The sequence below is a fragment of the Eptatretus burgeri genome, chromosome 16 (assembly GCF_056783735.1).
Source record: "Eptatretus burgeri isolate ZD-2024b chromosome 16, Ebu_testis_v1, whole genome shotgun sequence".
NCBI classification, from domain to species: domain Eukaryota; kingdom Metazoa; phylum Chordata; class Myxini; order Myxiniformes; family Myxinidae; genus Eptatretus; species Eptatretus burgeri.
The window spans coordinates 60239546-60262871 of NC_140976.1; the positions used below are offsets into that span (position 1 = coordinate 60239546).

The following is a 23326-nucleotide window of genomic DNA, read 5'->3' on the forward strand; positions in this document are numbered from 1 at the left end:
ACATAGTTATTTATTTATTTATTTATTTATTTATTACACAGCATGAATGGTGAGAGCATTATTTATTGCAGAGTATGAATGATAGCTGAGACACAGAAAAGATGTGAAAGTCCATCCCTTTATGGTTTCCTCTAAGTCAGCAATGCTCGCTGTGCCAGCTGTGGTGAAAAGGAAGGATTTGCAGAATGAGTAGCTTTCTGGGTTTACATTCTCTTTGAAAAATAAAAGAGGAAGATGATGTTAAGCAAGCTGTTCTGTGCGTGATCAGCATTTGTTTGTTGACGTGAGCAGGTGCCACAGTACCTTGTTTAAAGAGATGGCCGTTTTGTACTCATCCAATGGCGACATTCCAAATTCCTGCCCCGAATTCGACTGGAAGGACAATGTCAAAACCATACTGGGCGTTCCTTGTTAATGCTCAGGCAGCTTCTACCTTCCTGTCATCCATTTTTTTTGTGGTCCATCATGATACACACAATTATTTTAAGCACAAGTTTAGAATTGTCAGCACTAATATGTGTTGTGAATGATGGATATAAAAAGAAGACATTTCTCCATCCATCATATTGCAGATCGGATATTTTCCCCTGACATATTCAAACCCAATCACCCGACATTCCAAATGTGGTTTACAATCAAAGATCTTGACAATTAAAGATAAACGAAACGCAAATTTCCCTAAATTCATTCATTTCCATTGCAACCTGTGACTGCTCATCATATCATTGCTGGGAGCATGGCTGTCCTGCTGATGCAGTGCCCCCTTCCTATAGGTCAGGGCAGGAATTCGTAATTTGTTCGGGGTTCCACCAACTAATGCTGGCAGACGAGACGCCCAGCTTAACGTCCATCCGAGGGACGGCATGCACATTGATGCCTTGCCCTGCCTGCGAGACACCAGGAGGACAGTATGTAGCTGGGTCGAGATTTAGACAGCTGAGAGGTGAGTATGCATGCCTCGAGGGCACTCTGCCAGCCCAAAATTTATATCATGGATCTCTCGTCCCTTTAATCTGAGTTCCCTGTTTTGCTTCGATGAAGAATTACCGCCAAAAACATCAGCTTTTCTTTGTTTCCAACGGTGGTCAACGTTCTGTTGATTGCATCCATCGTTCTACCTGTCCATCGATACAGATCAACACCAGCAGTTATTCATTCCATTTCCTCGTACAGTTTTGAGAATGGCTATGCTGCAGCTGAAAATCACCTCCATTATATATTCTGCAAAGGTGTATGATAAAAATGTATCATTACACAGCACATGTGAGTTTACATTGGATGATACACACAGCAGATTTCACAAATGCTCTGTAGAGTCTGCCCTTGTCTTTCCTTTATGGTCCAGGATCGGACATGAAATCTCAGAATCTGTCGGAGTCTTTGAAAGGAGGTTTGTAAAACAATTCAATGCCTTTTAAAACGTTCACTTGCTTTTTCTTTTCCTTCATGAGTACAATTGAAAGGAAAAAAAAAAAATAGGACCACTGGACCTGGAGCTTATCTGGGCCCTGGCCTAACGTTGTAACCCAAATTTGGTCGCATTCCGAGTGGTGAGTCTGGAGAAGATTTTTTTAAGGAATTTACACGATGCCATTTTGAAACGCTTCCGGTCACGTGACAGAATGACGTCCACAATTTAACATCACAACCTTCTCCTCATGTTGTAACCCAAATTTGGTTGCATTCTGACTGGTGGGTCTGGAGAAGATTTTTTGAAGGAATTTACACGACCGCCATTTTGAAACGCTTTCGGTCACATGATCGGAATGACGTCCACAATTTAACATCACAACCTTCTCCTCATGTTGTAACCCAAATTTGGTCGCATTCTGATTTCTGACTGGTGGGTCTGGAGAAGATTTTTTGAAGGAATTTACACGACCGCCATTTTGAAACGCTTCCGGTCACGTGACAGAATGACGTCCACAATTTAACATCACAACCTTCTCCTCATGTTGTAACCCAAATTTGGTCGCATTCTGACTGGTGGGTCTGGAGAAGATTTTTTGAAGGAATTTACATGACCGCCATTTTGAAACGCTTCCGGTCACGTGACGGAATGACGTCCACAATTTAACATCACAACCTTCTCCTCATGTTGTAACCCAAATGTGGTCGCATTCTGATTTCTGACTGGTGGGTCTGGAGAAGATTTTTTGAAGGAATTTACACGACCGCCATTTTGAAACGCTTCCGGTCACGTGACGGAATGACGTCCACAATTTAACATCACAACCTTCTCCTCATGTTGTACCCCAAATTTGGTCGCATTCTGACTGGTGGGTCTGGAGAAGATTTCTTGAAGGAACTTACATGACCTCCATGACTAGTGTGTCTGGAGAAGAAGATTTTTGAAGAAATTTACTGAGTCGGCCATTTTGACCAACTTAAAGTCACGTGACTAAAACGAGCTTTGTAATCCCCGATAACAGTCAGGAGCGGAACCTTGCTGTCAAATTTCATCCGGATCGGCCCAGTAGTTTGGCCAGAGAAGTTGAAATAGGAGACGGACAGATGGACGGACGGTGCATGAGGACAATTCCAATTCAAGATAAGCTAAAAACACACGATATTGAACCTTGGCCTATGACCTTTCGGTGAAAAAAGGGGACTGCTGCAGAGCTGAGGTGACATTTTCAACATCTGTACGTTTTTCTGATGACAGCCTGTCACCCATCAATTCGTTCAACGCATTTTCCATCACCTGGAGGAGCGAATTTCGGAATCGATCTTTTATATCCTGCCCGCTGAACACAAAGAGGATGGGGTTGATGCAGCAACTGACGAAGGCGATGCTCTCAGTGACAACGAACAGTTCAGTTGAATCATCGTTGAGACTCTTCTTCTTGGTATGATGCGACGCAACCTCAATTAAGTTAACCACATAATACGGTGCCCAACACACAAAGAACGCCGCCACCACAGTCATGATGACTCGAAGCGGTTTCCCCTTGCGTACCAGTCGGGTGCTCCGAATCTTGAGCGCGATGCGGCAGTAACAGAAGAGCATGACACCGAAGGGGATGATAAAACCCAAGACCGTTCGGATGACGTTGATCGTAGTGATTCTTGTAATCTTGCTTGTGTTGTCAGTATTGTTACGACTGAGATCAATATCGCACAAAATGGACCCTTTGGAGTCCTTTACGCTATCGCCATCTCGAAAATGGACTGCCGGTATGTTTATGAGCAGCGCAAAGATCCATATTGCACAAGCGGTCCTGGAGGCAACGTGCTTGGATCGGTACCTCAAGGCCTTCACTGGATACACCACGGCAAAGTAGCGGTCCACGCTAATGACCGTCAAAAAGAAAACACTGGCGTACATGTTTGTAAAGAGGAGGAATGAAATTATCTTACAAAATATGGTGTCGTCGGGAAAAACGAAACCGCTGAGGATGTACGCCATTGATGCAGGTAGGGTCATGACCAAAACGAAATCGGCGATGGCAAGGTTTAGAAAGAATATCGTTATGGTTGTCTTTTTGATTTTGTAGCTGAGGATCCATATTACTGAAAAGTTGCCCACACTGCCAAGTAGAAACACTAACGTAAGTATGACAATGCCAGTGATGCAGTAAGGTGTTGGGCCTGTTGGCGGTGGGTCCGATGAAGAGTTCGTGGTTGTCATCGCTTCGTTCACGTCTCCACTCGTCCAATGATCAGGAGCCGTATCTTTATCCATTCCGGTGGCCACCTGAAAACAATCAGCATTTACCTTCCTCATAGAAGGAAACAAGTTTCATTTGATCTCAAAAACATCTCCTCTTGCGAATACATACATCATGCATTTGAGATTTCATTCTGGATTCTGCCCAGAAGTTGCGTCACTGCTGACATCTAGCAAGTTGCCCTTGCATGTTAGAAAATGAATGGTGCGTCACTTAAGTATCGAGTCTACTGAGCCTGATGGTGATGAGCCTGATACTGATAGGGCCACCAAGGGGGTATATATATATATATATATATATATATATATATATATATATATATATATATATATATATATATATATATATATATATATATATATATATATATGTGTGTGTGTGCAAGCTCAGGGACAATAATTGCATGAACCGTTATAAATAGGGCACAAAACGATATGTAATACGATATCTCAAACAGTTGTGGATGGATTATGACAAAACTTGGTGGACGAGTTGGTTCGATGACAAAAACAAGTCAATTCGATTTTGGTTCAGGTTCGCAGATGCAGCCTATCCGTGGGATACAAAACATAAACTGTTCAGTCTGGCAGATGTATGTGCTCTACCGAATGCCGTTCTAGTTTTTAATTGTTACCTCGGCCACCGACACTAGTTTTTGTGGGAGACGTCGGCTCGATGGCCGGAGCCACCATCCGAGTCACCGGAGCATCGGGGGAGGAGTTGCGAAAGGGTCACCCCCATCCCCAGACTGTGCCAACGGACCAAAAGTGAGTGAGACAGAAGAGGTGCGGTGCATCATAGGTGATGCACGAACGAGAGACGATAAAAGACAATGGGAAGCAAAAGGGAGTCATCTGAAATCCACCCAGAAGAAGCTGCGTTTCTTTGCTGCTCCTGTTTGGCCAGAGCCGCATGGGAAGGATGGACCGTTCTCCCTGCTGAGCAAGCCGAGACTGTGCCAGAAGCCTCCTGCGGGATTCTGCTGGGAGTGCCAGTAATGATTTCTTCTGTCTTGTGGATTCCCTCTGTCTGTACTACCAGGGTGTGAATGTTGGTCAAGTTAAGTTATCAGATAATTAAGGAATCCCTTTTCGTTGTTCATTTTGTGGGTGCGTATGTCAATCAGGGTAAAGGGTTTTTATTTGCCAATTAACATTGCACACGGTTGCTATTAGTGTAACACCCGACTGATTCGACGGTTCCACCAGCACGGTATAGAAGTGATAAGACCCGTAATCCAGCTTGGGATGACCTACTACCTGGCCATTACAGTCGTCTTGAATCGACCTGCTGGATTTGTACCTAGCAACTGGAACGAACTCACGTGGATACAACTCAAGTGTTGAGTTGGGATTTTAACCTTGAGGTATGAGAAATCGTACCTGAAAGCGAAATTGCTGGAGCGCATGATTGGCGCAAAATGAAAATTACAATGAGTGATCAAGACGATTTGAACCAGGAAGGGTGCACACTGGACATACACCACCCTGGCTCCAGTCGCACTGGGCATACACCATCGCTAGCCCGGTGCCCCCATTGAATCAGTGACAGGAAGCAGCAGGCCGGGGTCACCATAGCAGTGGGGGAGATGGCCTGATGTAATGGCCATGCTGACACAGATGATGGTGTACCTGAGGGCTAAAGGCAACAGGCAGGACAGAATGGGAGCCGACCTGATGACTAGAATGGAAATGGGTCAAACCTAGCTAGTGGCCAAAATCGAGGCTGTCAGTGGGGAGCAGCATCAAATGGAGGAAATCTTGGCAGACATGTGGGACATGCAGTGGGAGATTCGCCTGGTGTTGGCTTAGTGGTTAGGGTGGCGGCTTGGGATCCTAGGGTCCTGAGTTCAAGCCCCGTTGGCCGCTGAATTAAATGCACCAGGAGGTTGACTCAGCCTGTCATCCTTCCGAGGTCGGCGAAATGAGTACCAGTATACTGGTAAGGGGGACACTGCATCAGCAGCAAAGCCGCCTCCCAACCAATGACGCAACAAGCACCCAAAAAGGCAGCACACGGTGGGAACCACAAGGGCAGTCCGTCATGCCCTCTCACCGTGCGCTGGTGTTTGGTTAGCCATGTGGTCGATTGTTTGGATATTTGACCAACACCCTGTAATTGGATTCACAATCTCAATACGGTCGGTATGCTGTAGATCAGTGCTACTCAAAGTGGTGGTACGTGGACCGGTGCGGTACGCGAGTCATCGACTGCCGGTCCGTGGCGAGTTTCCAGTTTCACATTATGATAATATATAACATGTAATGTATAAAATTAAAATGTATGAAATCTTGAAAAATAATGTAATTAAGCCGACAAATTCAAAAAGAGAGAGGGAGAGAGAGAGAGAGAGAGAGAGAGAGAGAGAGAGAGAGAGAGAGAGAGAGAGAGAGAGAGAGAGAGAGAGAGAGAGAGAGAGAGAGAGATGAGAGAGAGAGAGAATGAGAGAGAGAGAGAATGAGAGAGAGAGAGAGAATGAGAGAGAGAGAGAATGAGAGAGAGAGAGAGAATGAGAGAGAGAGAGAGAATGAGAGAGAGAGAGAGAGAGAGAGAGAGAGAGAGAGAGAGAGAGAGAGAGAGAGAGAGAGAGAGAGAGAGAGAGAGAGAGAGAATGAGAGAATGAGAGAATGAGAGAATGAGAGAATGAGAGAATGAGAGAATGAGAGAGAGAGAGAGAGAGAGAGAGAGAGAGAGAGAGAGAGAGAGAGAGAGAGAGAGAGAGAGAGAGAGAGAGAGAGAGAGAGAGAGAGAGAATGAGAGAGAGAGAGAGAGAGAATGAGAGAGAGATATATCTGTCAACGTTTGAAGTTATACCAGAACCGACCGTGAAGGTAATTTTATGTGAATTTCAGCGGAGTTGCCAGGTTGTGCTCTTTTGTTTTGCCAAAATGGGTATAATTATAATTGAACAGTTGTCATGAAAGTTTTAAAATGTTATTGTTTCTTTATGTTATAGAAAAACTGCTTAAAACAAACTCCTAAAACCAACAGTAGTTAAGTTATTCATGTGTTACGGTTCTCGGAACCGTCAGCATCCAAACATACAGTTGTCCCAAAGTCAGTTATGGCGTTAAGTATATGTGTAGACAGATCCCTTCCTTGTGTTTAGTGGGAAGACTCTGGGGTGCATTGCGATGTTTTTTTAGTTAGGGTAATAAATCTTTATATCCCATCCCCCATCACGGCTGATATCTTTGTCATCTTTTATGATCTCAACACCTCCATGCAGGGAAGGATGGCTTCGTGTTTTACAATGGCAGACAAGATCGACGGACAAAAACGAAAGCTGGAAGCATGGAAGAGTCGAGTGTCAAGAGATTGTTTTGACATGTTTCACCAATTAGCGGCAGTCATCACTGATGCAGGAGAAGATCTTAATGTTACATCTCTACGAAATGTCATCAGAGAACACTTGACGAATTTGGCAGAACGTTTTCAGCATTACTTTCCAGAAGAACAAGATCCACGGAAAGGGAATGAATGGATCCGAAATCCGTTTATGCCATTGAGAGATGACTTCGGTGTCACTATGGAGGATAAATTGTTGGAGCTGTCTGCTGATGAAGGATTTAAGAGGAGTTTTGAAACTACAACAGCACTTGCTTCTTTTTGGATTAAAGTGAGAGCAGAATATCCTGAGCTTACTGAAATTGCTCTGAAAACTCTTCTCCCATTTCCTTCAACCTACCTCTGCAAGACTGGCTTTTCAACCATGAGCCTCATTAAGACAAAGTACAGGAATAGTGTGGATATTCATTCTCCATTGCGCGTGGCACTGTCCTCAATTGAACCACGATTGGATAAGCAGACAAAGAATAAGCAGGCTCACCTTACACATTAGTAAAAGTTAAGGATTTAACATGCCTATATCATCAATTTCATATTTTAACATTATGACATTTTCAAAGTTGTCTTCAATATAATGTTACCTATTTCCTTTCAATCTTTCTTTTAATGTCTTTATTCACTGGAGTTTAAGATAACTAAAATATATAATTTTTTCAACCTACCTTATTCATTATAATTTTTCATTTTATTACTTATAATATTACTGGTATACATATATTTATAATAACTATGTTAGAAGGCTTTGCGAGTTTGATTTTTTTTTTATATTTTTGAATATTGTAATACTGTATTACTCGTTTACAATATATATATATATATATATATATATATATATATATATATATATATATATATATATATATATATATATATATATATTGTTGTGGTTGACCAAATTCGCAAACCACCATTCAGGTCCCTTAGGTGAGATATCTCGGTAAGTATATGTGTAGTTAGGCCCAAACCCGTTGTCTAGAGGGAATAAATGTCATTCATGAGGGCTGCGACTCTTCAGGATAGCCGTTTTTCTTTTACTATCTTTATTTTGGACCAACCGCCATTATTACCACCACCAACCACGTCTCAACAGCCATCACAACAACAACAACCACCAACCACAACGCCGCTTCACCACAACCGCCACGACCTTTACCGTCACAACTCGCCACCATCGCATCACCGTCATCTCGTGCCACTCGTGGGCACCGATGCTGGACTCGTGTAGGGCGCGCACCGTGCAGCGTGTTCAAAAGCATCGCGGACTTTCTGAAGAAAAACGGATCAAAAACGACTCACGCCCACTTTTGTTCCGTCCAATCGGTGAGCGAGGGGCGGTTTGGCCCCGCCTCCAGGGCGTTGGAGGGCGGTCGCTATATGCAAATTCATGGATCAAAAAGCATTCACGCCCACTTTTCCTCGGGCCAATGGGGAGCGAGGTGAAAGGTCGGAGGCAGAGGGTCAAAGATGAAGGAGCGAAGCCACGGGGCTTATAAAAACGACTGCGTTCGTCAGGCAGTTGAGTTCGCAGGAGGAAGAGTTGAGTTGGAAGCGGAGGAAGAGTTCAGTGCAGTTGGGAGTTCGCGGAGTCGGAGTGAAGAGGACGGAGCTGTGGAGAGGCGGAGGCGGACGAGGGGGTGCTCGCGTCGGATTCGGGGAACTGCGGAGAGAAAGGCCGGCGGCGCGACCGAGGTCGTGGTGGAGACGCTCGTCGCGGGACCCGCGATTTTGTGAAATCCTCCTTTCCCCGAGCATCAGCAACCCCCTCCTGTTTCCCCCCGCGCTGAGATAGTGCGACAAAAGGGGGCCCCCTTCCCACCCCCTACCAGACACTGTCCGCGAGGCCCGCGGAGTTGAGGAACCACCGCCGCTCCGCGTCTCATCATCAGACGGGTAGGCCCGACACGGTCTCGGCCCCAGGCCCGCCTTCCCCCTCCTCCTGGAGGGTGGTTCTCTTTTCTTTTGCTTTGGGAATGTGTGTTGTCGGCGCCGTCTGTGAAGTAAAATTGTATAAGTGTTGCCGTGTGCTCGCGTAGTCGGTATTAGATCTGCATTGTCGCATTTGCTTTTTGTCTTCTTCTTTTCCATGTGTTTTTGGTGGAATTGTATATGTGTGCTTCCCGTGTGCCGCGAAATAAATGTGCTTATTATTGAACTGTTTTCCCGCTTCGCTTCGTCATTTCTTTCATTGAATCCTCATCTTGCTTCACGTAAAGGGTTGGTCGTGGGTTAAGACGCCCGATAATTAATCGAACCGTCGAGGTCGACGAATAACACCGCTCGGTTATCCCGATAGTACGGAACGGGTCGCTTAAGTGGCCCGTGTCCGAAGTCGACTACCCTCCGTGTGGGTACTTCGGTAGGTCGAATTTGGCGAGCAACCCTATCCCACGCGGAGGCCGATTGGCACGATCGCGGTGAGACCGAAAGGTCCACCCGTGACTGGTTCCCGGCGTTAGTCCAAGAGGGTCACGACTGGATTGTCCGTCCGGTGGGCGACGTGCCGCGATTCGAGTTACGTGGCCGTCAGCACGCCGGCGGGCGCGAATCCGCAACAATATATGTATATATATATGTATGTATATATATATATATATGTATATATATATATATATATATATATATATATATATATATATATATATATATATATATATATATATATATATATATATATATGTGTGTGTGTCAACTTTTATTATATTCATTATATTTTTCATTTCATTTCTTATATACCGGAATACTTATGTTTATAATAACTATGTTTGAAGGCTTTGCGTGTTTGATTTTTTTATATATTTATTACCTTCGCAAACTTAGTTTGACGAAGGTATTGTATTGACCCCTGTGTATTTATTTATTGGTAAATATGTGTGTGGACAACATTGCGCAAAAACTGCTGGACCGATTTACATGAAATTTTCAGAGATGATGTGCAGTTACTCGCCAGGCGAAGCTTTTGGGAGTGATCGGATTAAAGGTCAAGGTCACGGTCACAAAAAGGTCAACATCGTTTTTTTCATGATGAAAACGGTTAATATGTTTCTGATTTACATCAAATTAACTCCAAATTGTTCAGTGTTCAATTCCCCATCTTCTGAAATGACACAAGGTATAGTACTATTGTCACCCTAGGTAGCGGTTGTGGGTCAAAGGTCATGGGGGTCACGAAATGCATATTTGTATTGAGATGCGTTGTGGACAACTTAATACAAAGGTAATAATAATAGGCGGATCGGCTGCTATTTTTGTCACATGTTTGACATCATAAGAGGACAAATCGTTTAGATTTTGGAAGCGATTGGATCAAAAGTCAAGGTCACAACAAGGTCAAACTCATTCAGGTGACTACCATTCTCGTCAAGTTTGACAGTCCTCGAGTCGGCAAGGACGCAATTGCCCAGAGCCAGTACAAGCAACGCTATCCAGACGCGGTCCCGATCGTGAGACAGCAGGTTCAATTTTTTACTGGAAGGGCACGACACTCGGTGGAGGTGAAGCGATCTCAGTTCCCTCTCACACTTGCCTGGGGGTGCACTATTCACAAAGTTCAGGGGAAAATGCTTGAACAAATCGTTGTGACGATGCAAGGCCGAGGTAAATTTATGCCTGGCCAGGCATATGTTGCAATGAGCCGTGTCCGGTCAATTCAGGGACTTTTCTTTTTGGGATTTAATGCGAGTAGCATCCGCATTAATCCTGCCGTTCAGCAAGAAATGAACCGTCTCACCAACATTCCGAAAATTGATGCTCCAAGACCCCATTATCAAACAAACAAGTGTCTCAACATCAGTTTCCTTAATGTCAGATCCTATCTTCAGCACTTGGACGACATGAAGAAGGATCCAGTGATGCTAAAGATGGATGTTTTCTGTTTCGCCGAAACATTTCTGCATGATGGACTACAAATCGGACAATGTCAGATGCTGAAGAAATGCTTGCAGTGCTTCCGAGCTGAAAGGCCCATCGACCATGGTATCAGCCGAGGTGGCATCATGATTATGGCACCAGAAAAAATGCATCCAGCAAGTTTAGACACTATCTCAGATCTGGAACACAAAGGAGTATCCGTCTTTCTCCACAACAGGACAATTAATATCGTGACATTATACAGACCTCCATCACAGAGTCAAACGGCGTTCAAAGATAAACTTAAACTTTTCCTAACGGCACTAAATACAGAACGATTGATGGTCATTCTGGGTGACTTCAATTTTGACCTGCTTGGTGCTCCGGAAAACGATATCCTACAGCTGATGGCACAATACGGGTTCCGCCAGTATGTGACCGAGCCAACGACGGACCGGAGATCTCTACTGGACCACGTATACGTCAACCAGCCAGTCGCCGTACACGTGGATGTCGTTGACACGTACTATTCAGACCACGACATGCTTTGTGTCTTCCTCGAAATATGATTTTTTTTTTTTTGTTCCTCACGCATTTGTGGGACATTCGCGATCACCGAAAATGTGTTGTTCCCGTTTCAAATATTTCAACATAACGTTTCATGAGTAGATCTAACTAAATAACATGTATATTTTGCCAACTTTTGTTAATCTCCTATTATCTACTGTAATCTCATACATTTCCATATTTGTCTGTGTTCTATGTCATCACCATGTTCCGTCAAGTATAATAAATACAATATTGAACACGTAATAACTCAGTCGTTTGTTGTTTATCACCTCTTCGCCCCTACCCCAACACTTCTTGGTGAAGTTTGGGTGTAAACTAGAATATATCTCTGTCTCTAAACTGTGTGTCTGTTGATGCAACAAGGGCCATAAGGGCCCTACCAAACTTAGTTACTAAGTAAAATACAACAAATTTTCATTAAAGAGACTTGGTATAGTTTGATATGCACATAGCTTCGCTCATGGTTTAGTCAAAGGAGTTTTACTTTCTTGTTCTAATTAGACGCCAATTAAAATGACGTTTTTGTCCTCGCTCGGATTTGAAAACATGATCTACTTGATCCAGGTCGTGTCTGCGTGGTCAGTGACATTCGACCGAATCCGACCCTACATGCTACAGAGTTCGGCACTCGGGACAACGAATCACCTAAAATTGTCATAATCGTAATAGTTCTAATAACAAAATCCTTTCACAAAATCCGGATCATGGACTTTAAATTTGCGAAATTCCCGAGCAGATTTAGTGGAATTTTAGTTCTTCATTTCACTCTCATGCCATGTTCAAACTCGTGGCTGTGGCGAACGTATCGCTCTACGAGTGCCCGTTCTAGTTTAATATTGTAATACTGTATTACTTGTTTACAAAATATATATTAAAAAAATGTGTCAACTTTTATTATATTCATGATATTTTTCATTTTATTACTTATATACCGGAATACTTACGTTTATAATAACTATGTTAGAAGGCTTTGAGAGCTTGATTTTTAAATATATTTTTGAATATTGTAATACTGTTTTACTCATTTACAAAATATACATAAAAATATGTGTCAACTTTTATTATATTCATTATATTTTTCATTTTATTACTTATAATATACTGGTATACATATATTTATAATAACTATGTTAGAAGGCTTTGCGAGTTTGATATTTTTTTATATATATTTTTGAATATTGTAATACTGTATTACTCGTTTACAAAATATATATAAAATATGTGTCAACTTTTAGTATATTCATTATATTTTTCATTTTATTTCTTATATACCGGAATACTTATGTTTATAATAACTATATTTGAAGGCTTTGCGTGCTTGATTTTTTAAATATTTTTATTACCTTCGCAAACTTAGTTTGACGAAGGTCTTGTATTAACCCCTGTGTATTTATTTATTGGTAAATATGTGTGCGGACAACATTGCGCAAAAACTGCTGGACTGATTTGCATGAAATTTTCAGAGATAATGTGCAGTTACTCAAGGACGCCAGGCGAAGCTTTTGGGAGCGATCGGATTAAAGGTCAAGGTCACGGTCACGAAAAGGTCAGAATCGTTTTTTCATCATAACGCGGTCAATTTTTATCCGAACGAGATAAAACCAACACCAAAATGTTCATTACTCAATTCTACATTCTAGGCTATGCCACATGAAAGTGTGGCCTAATTACCCTAGGTAGCGGTTGGGGGTCAAAGGTCAAGGGGATCACCAAAAATGGTATTAACAATGTTTTGGATCACTTTATACAAAAACTTTACAGCAGATTAGCTTGAAATTGTGTGGGAAGGTTTGTTTTCATGAAAAGACAAATCGAGTAGATTTTTGGAGCGATCGGATCAAAGGTCAAGGTCAAGGTCACAAAAAGGTCAAACATTTTTATTTTCGCGATAACAGTCAATTTTATTACAATTTACATCAAATTAATGCCAAAATGATCAGTATCCAATGCCCTATCCTCAAATATAACATATTATATGGTGTTGTTGTAACCCGAGTTAGCGGTTGGAGGTCAAAGGTCAAGGGGGTCACCACAAAGCATTTTTCATTGGGCAGCGTCGTGGACAACATTACGCAAAAACCACTTAGCAGATTGTCATGAAATTTTGTGGACTTGTTTGACATCATGAGAGGACAAACCGATTAGATTTTGGGAGGGATCGGATCAAAGGTCAAGGTCAAGGTCACAAAAAGGTCAAAATCGTTTTTTTGCGATTAAAGTGTCAATTTTGTTCCAATTTACATCAAATTAAGTCCAAAATGTTCAGTATTCAAATCCCGATCCACTGATATAGCGTATGGTATAGTGTTTGCAACCCTAGTTAGTCTGTGAAAGTCAAAGGTCAAGGGGGTCACGAAAATGGAGTTTTTGATTGGGAAGCGTTGTGGACAACATTACACAAAAACCACTCCGCAGATTGTCATGAAATTTTGTGGATGTGTTTGGCATCATGAGAGGACAAATCGATTCGATTTTGGGAGCGATCGGATCAAAGGTTAAGGTCAAGGTCACAAAAAGGTCAAAATCGTTTTTTCGCGATTAAATTGTCAATTTTGTTTTGATTTACAGCAAATTAACTCCAAAATGTTCAAAATTAAATTCCCCATCCTCTAATATGACACATGGTATAGTACTTTTGTCACCCAAGGCAGCGGTTGGGGGTCAAAGGTCAAGGGGGTCACACAAATTCACATTTATATCGGAAAGCGTTGTGGACAACTTAACGCAAAAAAAAAGAAAACGCAGAGAGGCTTTAATTGTTTTGGATTTGTTTGGCATCATGAAAGGACAAATCCATTAGATTTTGGGAGCGATCGGATCAAAGGTCAAGGTCACAAAAAGGTCAACATCGTTTTTTTCATGATGAAAACGGTTAATATGTTTCCGATTTACATCAAATCAACTCCAAATTGTTCAGTGTTCAATTCCCCATCTTCTGAAATGACACAAGGTATAGTACTATTGTCACCCTCGGTAGCGGTTGTGGGTCAAAGGTCATGTGGGTCACGAGATGCATATTTGTATTGAGATGCATTGTGGACAACGTAATACAAAGGTAATAATAATAATAGGCGGATCGGCTATAATTTTTGTGACATGTTTGACATCATAAGAGGGCAAATCGATTAGATTTTGGAAGCGATTGGATCAAAAGTCAAGGTCACAACAAGGTCAAACTCATTCAGGTGACTACCATTCTCGTCAAGTTTGACAGTCCTCGAGTCGGCAAGGACGCAATTGCCCAGAGCCAGTACAAGCAACGCTATCCAGACGCGGTCCCGATCGTGAGACAGCAGGTTCAATTTTTTACTGGAAGGGCACGACACTCGGTGAAGGTGAAGCGATCTCAGTTCCCTCTCACACTTGCCTGGGGTGCACTATTCACAAAGTTCAGGGGAAAATGCTTGAACAAATCGTTGTGACGATGCAAGGCCGATGCAAATTTATGCCTGGCCAGGCATATGTTGCAATGAGCCGTGTCCGGTCAATTCAGGGACTTTTCTTTTTGGGATTTAATGCGAGTAGCATCCGCATTAATCCTGCCTTCAGCAAGAAATGAACCGTCTCACCAACATTCCGAAAATTGATGCTCCAAGACCCCATTATCAAACAAACAAGTGTCTCAACATCAGTTTCCTTAATGTCAGATCCTATCTTCAGCACTTGGATGACATGAAGAAGGATCCAGTGATGCTAAAGATGGATGTTTTCTGTTTCGCCGAAACATTTCTGAATGATGGACTACAAATCGGACAATGTCAGATGCTGAAGAAATGCTTGCAGTGCTTCCGAGCTGAAAGGCCCATCGACCATGGTGTCAGCCGAGGTGGCATCATGATTATGGCACCGGAAAAAATGCATCCAGCAGGTTTAGACACTATCTCAGATCTGGAACACAAAGGAGTATCCGTCTTTGTCCACAACAAGACAATTAATATTGTGACATTATACAGACCTCCATCACAGAGTCAAACGGCGTTCAAAGATAAACTTAAACTTTTGCTAACGGCACTAAATACAGAACGATTGATGGTCATTCTGGGTGACTTCAATTTTGACCTGCTTGGTGCTCCGGAAAACGATATGCTACAGCTGATGGCACAACACGGGTTCCACCAGTATGTGACCGAGCCAACGACAGACCAGAGATCTCTACTGGACCACGTATACGTCAACCAGCCAGTCGCCGTACACGTGGATGTCGTTGACACATACTATTCAGACCACGACATGCTTTGTGTCTTCCTCGAAATATGATTTTTTTTTTTTGTTCCTCACGCATTTGTGGCACATTCGCGATCACCGAAAATGTGTTGTTCCCGTTTCAAATATTTCAACATAACGTTTCATGAGTAGATCTAACTTAATAACATGTATCTTTTGCCAACTTTTGTTAGTCTCCTATTATCTACTGTAATCTCATACATTTCCATATTTGTCTGTGTTCTATGTCATCACCATGTTCCGTCAAGTATAATAAATACAATATTGAACACGTAATAACTCAGTCGTTTGTTGTTTATCACCTTTTCGCCCCTACCCCAACACTTCTTGGTGAAGTTTGGGTGTAAACTAGAATATATCTCTGTCTCTAAACTGTGTGTCTGTTGATGCAACAAGGGCCATAAGGGCCCTACCAAACTTAGTTACTAAGTAAAATACAACAAATTTTCATTAAGGAGACTTGATATAGTTTGATATGCACATAGCTTCGCTCATGGTTTAGTAAAAGGAGTTTTACTTTCTTGTTTAATTAGACGCCAATTAAAATGACGTTTTTGTCCTCGCTCGGATTTGAAAACATGATCTACTTGATCCAGATCGTGTCTGCGTGGTCAGTGACATTCGACCGAATCCAACCCTACATGCTACAGAGTTCGGCACTCGGGACAACGAATCACCTAAAATTGTCATAATCGTAATAGTTCTAATAACAAAATCCTTTCACAAAATCCGGATCATGGACTTTAAATTTGCGAAATTCCCGAGCAGAATTAGTGGAATTTTAGTTCCTCATTTCACTCTCATGCCATGTTCAAACTCGTGGCTGCGGCGAAGGTATCGCTCTACGAGTGCCCGTTCTAGTATAATATTGTAATACTGTATTACTCGTTTACAAAATATATATAAAAAAAATGTGTCAACTTTTATTATATTCATGATATTTTTCATTTTATTACTTATATACCGGAATACTTACGTTTATAATAACTATGTTAGAAGGCTTTGCGAGCTTGATTTTTTTTATATATTTTTTAATATTGTAATACTGTATTACTCGTTTACAAAATATGTATTAAAAAAATGTGTCAACTTTTATTATATTCATTATATTTTTCATCTTATTACTTATATACCGGAATACTTACGTTTATAATAACTATGTTAGAAGGCTTTGCGAGCTTGATTTTTTTTATATATTTTTTAATATTGTAATACTGTATTACTCGTTTACAAAATATATTTTTTAAAAATGTGTCAACTTTTATTATATTCATTATATTTTTCATCTTATTACTTATATACCGGAATACTTACGTTTATAATAACTATGTTAGAAGGCTTTGCGAGCTTGACTTTTTTTATATATTTTTTTAATATTGTAATACTGTTTTACTCGTTTACAAAATATATTAAAAAAATGTGTCAACTTTTATTATATTCATTATATTTTTCATTTTATTACTTATATACAGGAATACTTACGTTTATAATAACTATGTTAGAAGGCTTTGCGAGCTTAATTTTTATTTTATATATTTTTTAATATTGTAATACTGTATTACTCGTTTACAAAATATATATTAAAAAATGTGTCAACTTTTATATTATTCATTATATTTTTCATTTTATTACTTATATACCGTAATACTTACGTTTATAATAACTATGTTTGAAGGCTTTGCGTGTTTGATTTTTTAATATATTTTCAAATATTGTAATACAGTATTACTCATTCGCAAAATATCTATTAAAAAAATGTGTCAACTTTTATCATATTCATTATATTTTTTATTTTATTACTTATATACTGGAATACTTAACCTTTATAATAACTATGTTTGAAGGCTTTGCGAGTTTGATTTTTTAATATATTTTTTAAATATTGTAATACTGTATTACTCGTTTACAAAATATATATTAAAAAAATGTGTCAACTTTTATTATATTCATTATATTTTTCTGGTATGAATTAATATTACAACGGATGTTCAAACAATATTTTCTCGGATCATAAACAAATATTAATATGGCACAAATATGGTGCCGGTCCAGTATTACAAAGGTTTAAATACTTGGGAAGGATGTGCTGCAGGTTCGGGTGATAAAGGACGTAAATGGGAATGTGCTGACGAGCGAGGAGAGTGTGTTGAGAAGGTGGATGGAGTACTTTGAGGAGCTGATGAATGAAGAAAATGAGAGAGAGAAGGTTGGAAGAGGTGGAGATAGTGAATCTGGAAGTGGGGTGGATCAGTAAGGATGAAGTGAGGACTGCTATGAAGAAGATGAAAAGTGGAAAGGCGGTTGGCCCAGATGGTATACCAGTGGAGGCATGGAAGTGCTTAGGAGAGATGGCAGTGGGGTTGTTAACCAGATTGTTTAATAAAGTCTTGGAAAGTGAGAGGATGCCGGAGGAGTGGAGATTAAGTGTACTGATTCCGATTTTCAAGAATAAGGGTGATGTGCAGAGCTGTGGAAATTACAGAGGGATAAAGTTGTTAAGCCACACCATGAAGTTGTGGGAAAGAGTAGTGGAAGCTCGGTTGAGAGGAGAGGTGACGATCTGTGAGCAGCAATATGGGTTTATGCCAGGAAAGAGCACCACTGATGCGATGTTTGCTTTGAGAATGTTGATGGAGAAGTATAGGGAAGGCCAGAAAGAGTTACATTGTGTGTTTGTGGATTTAGAGAAAGCTTATGATAGGGTGCCAAGAGAGGAGTTGTGGCATTGTATGAGGAAGTCGGGAGTGGTGGAGAAGTATGTGAGGATCGTGCAGGATATGTATGAGGACAGTGTGACAGCGGTGTGGTGTGCGGTAGGAATGACGGACCGGTTTAAGGTTAAAGTGGGATTGCACCAAGGATCGACTCTGAGCCCTTTCCTGTTTGCAATGGTGATGGACAGGTTGACGGACGAGATCAGACTGGAGTCTCCATGGACCATGATGTTCGCGGATGACATCATGATCTGTAGGGAGAGTAGGGAGCAGGCTGAATCGAGCCTTGAGAGGTGGAGGTACGCACTGGAGAGAAGGGGAATGTTAGTCAGTAGGAGTAAGACGGAGTACATGTGCGTAAATGAGAGGGAGGGTGGTGGTATGGTGCAGTTGCAAGGAGTTGAGGTGGGGAAGGTGGATTGGTTTAAATACTTGGGATCAACTGTCCAAAGTAACGGAGAGTGTGGGAGAGAAGTGAAAAGAGAGTGCAGGCAGGATGGAGTGGGTGGAGAAGAGTTGCAGGAGTGATTTGTGACAGAAGGGTAGCTGCAAGAGTGAAGGGAAAGTATACAAGACGGTAGTGAGACCAGCTATGTTGTATGGTTTGGAGGCGGTGGCACTAACAAAAAGACAGGAAGCGGAGCTGGAGGTGGCAGAGTTAAAGATGCTGCGATTCTCGTTGGGAGTGACGAGGATGGACAGGATAAGAAATGAGTGTATTAGAGGGACAGCGCAGGTAGGACGGTTTGGAGACAAAGTGAGAGGCGAGATTGAGATGGTTTGGACATGTGCACAGGAGGGAAACGGAGTATATCGGGAGAAGGATGTTGAAGATGGAGCCGCCAGGCAGGAGGAGAAGAGGAAGGCCAAAGAAGAGGTTCATGGATGCGGTGAGGGCGGACATGCGGGTGGTTGGAGTGTCAATGGAAGATGTGGAGGATAGAGCAAAATGGAGACAGTTGGTCCGCTGTGGCGACCCCTAGCGGGAGCAAGCCGAAAGAGGAAGAAGAAGAAATATGGTGCCGGTCCCTGGCTCATTGGAAAAAAAAACCTGCCGGTCCGCCACATCAGATAGTTTGAGAAGCATTGCTGTAGATGACATTCTTTCAATCTAATTTGCTCATGCAGTCCTCAAGTTTTGACAGTGATGCGTATATGCTCCGATAGGTTCAACAGCTGGGCAAGGTTGGACTGTACAGGGTGTTTCAAAAAGATTGATACATCTTTGACTTCCTGCTATTTCTTTGTTTTTTGACCAATTCAGTTTTCCTTTTCAGGGTTTGGTGGTGTTATCGTGGTGGTTGTTCATGGGATTTCTAGCTCCATAGCTCAACTATGCCATTGACTGTGAAGCAGAAGACAAAAGTGGTGGCTTTGTGGTATGAGACTAAATTATATGTAGACATCCGCTGATGGTTATGCCGGGAATATGACCACAAAACACGTGATAGACCCACAAATTCTGCCACCCAATGTATTGTGAAATATTTTGAGCACAAGGGTACAGTGCACAACCAGAGAGGGCAACAGTGGCAGGCCAGCAACAGTAACCAAGAGTCAAGCCAACATCGACGCCATACGGGATTCTGCAGTGGACAGTCCCAAGAAGTCCCACCGCCGGCGCTCCCGGGAGCTCGGCATCAAACCAACATCAGTCTGGCGTATCCTCACGAAGGAACTGAAGCTTTTCCCATACATCACCTCCATTAGTCATAAACTGAGTCAAGATGACATGAAGAGACTTGATATGTGCAATTGGCTCAGTGACTCAGTGACCCAAACTGGATCAACTTGATCTGGTTCAGTGATGAAGCCTATTTTCGCATGAACAATGCCATGAACAACCACAACAACATTTCTCGGGGGCAGAACCACCTGAGGAGATCACTGAGAGGTACCTGAAAGGGCCTAAGGTCACATGCTTCTGCGCCTTCAATGCCAGATGGTGAACGCTCGGGCCTTACTGGTTTGATAATGACAACAGCAGAACGGTGATGATCAACGGTGAGTGCTATTGGGCCATGCTCCAGAAGTTCCATCATGATCGAGCCCAAAAGGTCACCCCAAACCAGCTCAGCATGACCTGGTTTATGCAGGATGGTACACCCCCACATACAGCTGGTGACACCATCACTTTCCTGTGGCGGCTCTTTAGAAACAGCCTCGTTGCCCTGGGTACCACCCATGACTGGGCACCTCATAGCTCTCTGGACTACTGGTTCTGGGGGGGAGGGGTGGTGGGGGGGCTGCCAAGGGCTCTGTCTACAGTCTACACCAACCACCCTGCCACACTGGATGATCTGAAGCAGGAGGTGTCAGACTACATCCTGGCAATGCCACATGAGATATACAGGAAAGTTGGACAGAACTTTGGAGTCAGGATCAATGCCTGTCTGACCTGTGGAGGGGGCACGCATTGAGAACGTCAATTACAAGGATTTTGTGTAAATGCCAATTTCAGACCTTGCGCTCTCACTAACTCGAGCAGTGACTTACTGCAACAGCAATCAGTGAAAATAGCACGTCATAAGCTTTCAAGAAATGTTTGGGTCACTTCCTTAGGTTTCCGTTTCTTTGTAAATCAACATTTAAAGTTGCATCACTCTTTTTGAAACATCCTCCTTGTTAGAAAGGAAGCAATTGCAAGGGAATCTTTTTCGAGATGTACAAGCTCATGAAGAAGAGGTTTTTTTTCCATCAGAACGGGCAGTCAGACCACCAGGGGCTACAGTCTTGGAGTGAATGGGAAGAGAGTTAGGACGGTAATAAGGTTAGGGGTCTTTCTCTCAATGTAGTGTTAGGGTTAATTAACAAAGTATTGTAAATGCTAATTCAGGAATCAAATCAAATGAGTAAACTCTTGACATTTACATGAATAAAACCGTCGCTGTCGATCTGAGATCATCATGGTTTTCGATTATGGCTCGCAGGATGTGGAAGGTCTTTCCTTTAAATGTCACAATTTGATCTTCTGTCACACGACAGAGTGCCGCAACAATTGATTATTCACGGTTAAAAGGCCAATGAAATATACTCTTGATAATTTCATTGATACCAGCCAGACTCGGTGGTGTAAGGGTTAGCGAGTCTGCTCTGAGTCTGGGAAGGTTGCTGGTTCGAACCAGTGTGACCATTCCTTGGCTTTTTTGACAAGATCTTGGCTATTCGTTGTTCACCTTGGCGTCTTGGTTTTCTATAGGTTTTCTTGGCGTCTAGGTTTTCTATTATCATCGCTTTTCCGAAACCTTGTGAATTCTTGGCTTTTTTCATTGGCTCACCTTGGCATTTATGAAAATGAGGAGTGGTCACACTGTTTCAAACCCAGTGGAGGTGTCATACCAAAGACCTCAATAATGAATGGTGTGTGCTGCTTCATTGCTTGATGGTCAGCATTTAAAAATGATCTAGAGCACTGACAAACATCCATAGGTTGGCAACCATGGTGCAGGCTTTGATAGGCCGAATTGCCTCCACCACCTGTGTTGAACATCATGACTGTAATAACTCGTTATTTATTAATAAAGTTTATAACATACACTACCTGTGCCCCATAAAGGCAGTGGGACCATAAATAGGTGAGCCATGTCCCATCCATCCATCGGGACCACACTCTGCGCAGAGCGTTGATGCTGGACGGGTCGCCACTCCGCCACAGGATACCAGCAAGCTGGCACCCACTTTGCCGACATCACAAGGATGACAGACAGAGTTAACCCCACCAGGTATTAATTCAACAACCAAGGGGGATTTGAACTCAGGATCCGAGGATCCCAAGCCCACCACCCTAACCATTCTAACCATTAAGCCAACTCCAGGCATGTGATCTAATCATTGCATTAAGATGCTTGATCAATATAAATCTGTGTCTCCTGACATAACGTCAACAACTTGAATGAAATTAGTTTTTCTCCGCTTAAAAAAAACCTTATCCGAGTGTCCTTACCTTTTAAGGAATGTCCTTAAAATAAAACAATAAACCTAACCTGCCATGTGCCTTATCTGAGTGTCCAGACACTCTTGGGCAAACGCTTATCTGCCATCCGTTGGATGTGGACATGTCCCATGAACAAATGGTAAACAAATAACGACAAACAAAGAGAATGAAACATTCTTACCCAAGTATCCAGCCGAAACCTGACTGAGTCGCTTGGATGTTTCTGGAAGTGGAAAGAGAAGCAGAAGTGCAGGTGCAGATATTTCACAAGTGAAGTGTTTTTCATCACTTCCGCAAGAAATCCTGCCTTTATGTTGGTGATAATCACCATTTGTGTCTTTTAGAAAGGTAGAATGGATTCCTCAAAGGACCGCAAGTGTCCACCACCTCCGTTTCAGTGAACGATCCCATTTCATGCACCAACTTGTGAAGTTTTAATGTTCACAAATACTTGGTCTGAGTGTTCTCTTTGGCATCATCGGCTGTGCCACTGATGCACCTTCTGCCGGTTAGGGCAGGAATTTGTATCATTTGTTCATGGTGCCGACGATAGCTCGCCTACGCTTTCAGAAGGACACCGTGGGATGTTTAACGTCGACTAACGAATGTTGGCACACACGGGATACCGGTTGAACATCCACCTGAGGGACGACACACACATTGATGAATCACCCTGCCTTGTGAATTCACCGGGATGACAGTTTATACAGCTGCGTCGGGATTCAAACCAAGGCTAAAGAGCGAACAACATATTAAAATTTGCCATAAAATGGACTACTAGAAAGGGTCTAAATATGGCTTAAGTAAAAATAACTAAATGTACGATTGACAAAACAAACAAAAACTCACTAAAATACTCCAAAGTACCAAAACAGTTACGCAGTCTATCCTCGAGAAACTAGTTTCCATCCGTAGAGTGGATGTTCCAACGTAACTTCCCCAAAAATTTAGTGTTCATTTTCATCATCTGAAACTGGCTCAGGAGCCACCTTCTTGGCAAGGTCCGCAAGCTCCGGAGC

General features: G+C 42.2%; 1 protein-coding gene across 1 annotated transcript; it reads right to left on the reverse strand.

The window, feature by feature from the left end:
- On the reverse strand, positions 1-22688 carry LOC147011157 (formyl peptide receptor 2-like). Its single transcript, XM_085860290.1, has 2 exons — positions 22489-22688; positions 1-3697 (listed from the first exon to the last, which is right to left on the reverse strand). The coding sequence occupies exons 1-2, from the start codon at positions 22636-22638 to the stop codon at positions 2585-2587; spliced, it is 1263 nt and encodes a 420-aa protein (XP_085716416.1). The 5' UTR covers positions 22639-22688; the 3' UTR covers positions 1-2584.
- Positions 22689-23326: the final 638 nt, after the last annotated feature.

What these genes read in the sequence shown, in the direction of transcription:
- LOC147011157 (XM_085860290.1), bottom strand. Translation starts at nt 22,638, where the DNA reads ATGGTGATTATCACCAACATAAAGGCAGGATTTCTTGCGGAAGTGATG. An exon ending in GGTTTCGGCTGGATACTTGG is followed by an intron (nt 3,698 to 22,488) that starts GTAAGAATGTTT and finishes GATTGTTTTCAG; the next exon opens with GTGGCCACCGGAATGGATAA.